The sequence below is a fragment of the Nanorana parkeri genome, unplaced genomic scaffold, assembly GCF_000935625.1.
Source record: "Nanorana parkeri isolate BGI_ZX_2015 unplaced genomic scaffold, ASM93562v1 scaffold3483, whole genome shotgun sequence".
NCBI classification, from domain to species: Eukaryota; Metazoa; Chordata; class Amphibia; order Anura; family Dicroglossidae; genus Nanorana; species Nanorana parkeri.
Window position 1 is genome coordinate 3,898 of NW_017309751.1, and position 5,099 is coordinate 8,996.

At 44.6% G+C, this 5,099-nt stretch overlaps 1 protein-coding gene across 1 annotated transcript; it reads left to right on the plus strand.

Moving 5' to 3' along the window:
• Positions 1–637: 637 nt before the first annotated feature.
• LOC108803193 (taste receptor type 2 member 9-like) lies at positions 638–1,543 on the plus strand. Its single transcript, XM_018575031.1, has one exon. It carries the CDS (start codon positions 638–640, stop codon positions 1,541–1,543), a length of 906 nt encoding a protein of 301 aa, XP_018430533.1.
• Positions 1,544–5,099: the final 3,556 nt, after the last annotated feature.

The following is a 5,099-nucleotide window of genomic DNA, read 5'->3' on the forward strand; positions in this document are numbered from 1 at the left end:
TCCAAGAGCCCACTAAGTGCTGAAGGAGGAAATTGTGCTTCTCAATAATTGTGAACTCTGAAGTTATCGGTTTTGTCTCCTGAGATGTAAGTGTAAAATAAATCAGAAGTAGATGTGAGAAATGGTTCCTCTGACTTCATGAATGGTTCTTTGGACACAACATGGGGAAGTGTCCTCACACCTGTAAAGAGCTTACATATGGCCTAGTATACCCAAACCTGGAAGATAGTCGGACATGTTGGCCTTCTGTCATGCTACCTACATTCCCTTCATGGGAGAGGTAATAGAATGGGGGCACCACTCTCTAAGCACTCATGCTCACTATTGATGGTGACCAGGCTGTTCTACACCCCTACATAGTAACAGAGAACAGTATCAGATCAAGGTCAACAATATAAATCTCTAAAAATAACCCCCTCCCCCGTGTGTTCAATGTAATCATGGAAAGAAGTTTCTATGGTCTCATATTCCATTCATCTCACTATACAAATAAAAGAAGCCATGAAATCAAACATTATGGGCATTTGCATGTCTATCCTTGTCATCTCTCTCTACTAATTCAGTGTAGCCATTAATTCCATCCATTGACTCGGCACAGCCTAAGAGCCAAACTTCTCCGACAACAGACACAGCAAGAATGTGGTCGGTAGCAGATATAATCCGACTTTTCTCCCTTTTCTTCAACTTGGTGTCAGGTCTGACTCTGAATTCCTACATAATCGTCGTGTATGTCCGGGAATGGAGGAAGAAGAAAGGATTAAACGTGTCTGACAAAATTGTCCTCTTGCTGGCTCTCACCGGGATCACCTTCCAATGCACTTGTACCATAGAAAGTCTGATCTTTTATTTTGGCTCTCACTTACCACAAGGCAAGAGACTATATATCTGTATCTTTGCGTGTCATACCTTTCTGATGTGTGAGAGCGTCTGGAACACGGCTTGGCTTTCCGCCTATTACTGCCTGAAACTGGTCAAGTGTTCCCACCACGTTTTCCTTCAGGTAAAGAAAAGATTGTCTTCTTCTATTACGCAGCTTCTCATTGTCTCCTTGGTGGGATTGTTCCTCCTAACTCTTCCACTTCCTTGGACCATAGATATTAATTATAGAAACATGACCAGCGATCCATCTGGAAATCGTCACGACATTCATGTGGATGTCCGATACGTTCCCCTCTATATGGTTCTAGGTTCTCTCCTCCCGTTTCTTCTGTGCTTCATCTGCATTGGGCTCAGTGTCATGTCTCTCCTGAGTCATGTCCAACAGATCCGTCAGAACTCATCTCAGTTCAGTTCATCTCCACAGCTAGAAGGTCACCTCCGGGCAGTCAGGACCATGATCCTTCAGGTTTGCCTTTGCTTGGCTCTGTATCTGGCTGCCTTGAGCATGCTCCTGTTCTCCCCATACTTAGGAATGATTGAAAAAGTCATTTTTTTAATAATCATTACAAGTTACTCTTCTGTTCAAGCCGTCATCTCTATCCAGGGGAACCCGAAATTAAGAAACAGACCACCAACCCATGATACAGCCATGTGCAGCAAATAGAATATCTGTCTATCTGTAGGAAGGTCATAGATACATTTTATGTCTTTTATTGATTCCCTTGACTCTTGCATGTAATCAAACCTTACCATTTCCCCTTTGGGTGGAACCCCTTCTGCACTCTTTATGCTCCTGTTAGATATCAGAATATCTCCAGCTTATATGTTATTGAGGGGAGGGAATGCGCAGGTCAGTTTTCTAAATTTCTATAAAAAGTCAGAAATACTTTTCATGAAACAAATTCAAAATGGTGACTTATACACAGACACCATGGTATCAGGCTGATCCAAAGATATGACTGACATATATACGATACATCGAAGGGCAACTCCAGCCAAACAGCTAAATATAGAAGTGAATGTGATTGTCCCCTCACCCCACTCTCCTATTTGGGTGCATAGTATATGGAGGGTGACCTCTTATCCAGGGCCGGATTTCCCACAAAGACAACCAAGGCCCGGCCTTGGGGCAGCAGGGAGCAGAGGGGCAGCAGGGAGTAGAGTGGCAGCAGGGGTGTGGAATGTCTGTCTCCCGATGCCCAGGACATGCAGTTCCAGGCACTGGGTGGGTAGTTGTTTTCTACATTTAGCCCGGCTTTGGGCAAGCTGGGCTAAATGTGCAGAGGGGAAGCCGCCGCTTGTTTTATACAAGTGATCCCAGATTACATCAGTGACATGAGAAGGAGGGAGCAGGACATGAGAGTACAACACAGGATTTCATTAGATACTGTGGGAGATATATTTTCCCATAATCCCCCCTGTCCCTCAGGATAGAGGACCTCCCTTGGATCCTGCTCATACACTGACCCAACGATCATAAGTCATGGGGGTTCACTCTCTGCAAAGCTCCCAACCCCCGCCAATCTCTTCATCATCAGTGATCATGTATGTGGAATCGATGGATCATTGTGGCCTCAGAGGGAGGTTGTGGAGCTCCTATGAGAGCACATTGAGCGTATTCTGGGTTATATTTCATATACTACGTCTGTAAATTATCAGCCCGGTCATTGTGAATTTCTGGACAGACATTTGGACCACCCAAAGATAAATGAGAACTCTGAAGGACGGGTTGACTCTCTCCGCGGATCTTATTGTCTGGAGATCAGGAAATGGGTCTTCACGAGATCAGTACATGCCAACCGTTGATCAGTACAAGCCAACCATTGATCAGTACAAGCCAACTACTGCTCAGTACATGCCAGCCATTGATCTGTAGAAGCCAACCATTGATCAGTACATGCCAACCATTGATCTGTAGAAGCCAACCATTGATCAGTGCATGCCAACCACTGATAAGTACATGCCAACCGTTGATCAGTACATGCCAACCATTGATAAGTACAAGCCAACCGTTGATCAGTACAAGCCAACCATTGATCAGTACAAGCCAACCATTGATGAGTACATGCCAACCATTGATGAGTACATGCCAACCATTGATCAGTACATGCCAACCGTTGATCAGTACAAGCCAACCATTGATCAGTACAAGCCAACTATTGCTCAGTACATGCCAGTCATTGATCTGTAGAAGCCAACCATTGATCAATACAAGCCAACCATTGATCTGTAGAAGCCAACCATTGATCAGTACATGCCAACCATTGATCAGTACAAGCCAACCATTGATCAATACAAGCCAACCATTGATCTGTAGAAGCCAACCATTGATCTGTAGAAGCCAACCATTGATCTGTAGAAGCCAACCATTGATCAGTACATGCCAACCATAAATCAGGATGACGTTATCCGGTTGCTTAGAAAGCAAATATAAATAATGTTCCTGTTTATCAACATGATACGTAAATGTGGAATATGAGCGTCTTCTGGGATGTCTCACCCCAGAGGAACATACAACTCCTCAATAATATTTTATTCAGATTTTCTCTTCATTTACTTTGTTGCTCATTACAACATGAAGGAAGGGACACTGTTCATGTCACCCAATGGTTCCTCTCCCCCCCAGTGACATCCTCGGTAGCCCTGTGGGTTGCAATACTTACCCCCAACCATGTGAAGCTCCGTCCACCATACTGTCCATGCCTGACATTATACTACTTGCTATGGAGATCCTGTCCACCTTGGGGCCTACACATGTATGGTTTACTGCAAGACCTTCTGAGGGCCCATACAGAGGACAGACATTCACATGTGAGATGGTTATTATTCGTTCTTATCAGGGATATGAAATAAATCTTCTATTTCCTATAATGTGATCAGAATGAGTAAATATGATACATAGTAACACTCTGATTGGTGGATGTCCTATAATTGCTCTCCAGTCTCCTCTTCCTGCCTCATGGTGTCCTCTTCCTGCCTCATGGTGTCCTCTTCCTGCCTCATGGTGTCCTCTTCCTGCCTCATGGTGTCCTCTTCCTGCCTCATGGTCTCCTCTTCCTGCCTCATGGTGTCCTCTTCCTGCCTCATGGTGTCCTCTTCTTAATTCCCTCCTACTTTCATTCAGTTTCCTGTTCTCCGGTATCATCTTCTACCTCTACAATGTCCTATTCCTGTCCTCCTTTTGTCATCTCACTTATATCTGGTTTCCTCTTCCTGTTCTCCGGTTCTTCGGTCTGATATACAGAACAAGGTTGTATTGCAGGACTGAGGACAGTATAACCCCCGAGTGACCGAACCGCATCCACTGTCACTGGTGGAGATAAGTACGGCCAACTTCAGGAACCTCATCAGTGAAATTGTTTTTCATCTATAAATAGTTACTTCCAGAGACTCCAGAGGCACATTTATAGATCAATCGTTAACGCTGATTGCAAATAATTGTATTTATTGTAATTAAAATGTTTGAAATGAACTATTAATACGAATACAAATAACAACAATAATAATAATGACAACTTTGTAGTAACATAAATGAATTTAATTATCTTAAAGTTTAATTGATAGATTTATGATACGAGATATCTTTCTGCATCCGACGCAGGAAGACAATAGAAGACAATATTTTTCATGCTGCGATGATTCTCACTATGGGAACAGCTACTGCGTCCTTCTGATCAATACAGTTTAACAGTCGGGTAGTTCAAGTGGACCTGTCAGTGACTGTGCAAGTCTGCATATCTCCATCTCTGACATCTCATAATGTACAGCAACAACTCATTGTTTGGAAAAGAAACACCTTCACCTTGAGCGCTGGTCAGTGACCTTGTCTAGGCTGAGATGATGTCATCAGTCTGCTGCAGGCAGGAGGAAGCATTTCCTCAGTCTTCCCTCCCCCAGTGATCAGACTGTTGCAGGCAGGAGGAAGCATTTCCTCAGTCTCCCCTTCCCCAGTGATCAGACTGCTGCCGGCAGGAGGAAGCATTTCCTCAGTCTCCCCTCCCCCAGTGATCAGTCTGCTGCAGGCAGGAGGAAGCATTTCCTCAGTCTCCCCTTCCCCCAGTGATCACTCTGCTGCAGGCAGGAGGAAGCGTTTCCTCAGTCTCCCTCCCCCCACTGATCAGACTGCTGCAGGCAGGAGGAAGCATTTCCTCAGTCTCCCCTCCCTTTAGTGATCAGTCTGCTGCAGGCAGGAGGAAGCATTTCCTCAGTCTCCCCTCCCC

What these genes read in the sequence shown, in the direction of transcription:
- LOC108803193 (XM_018575031.1), top strand. Translation starts at nt 638, where the DNA reads ATGTGGTCGGTAGCAGATATAATCCGACTTTTCTCCCTTTTCTTCAAC.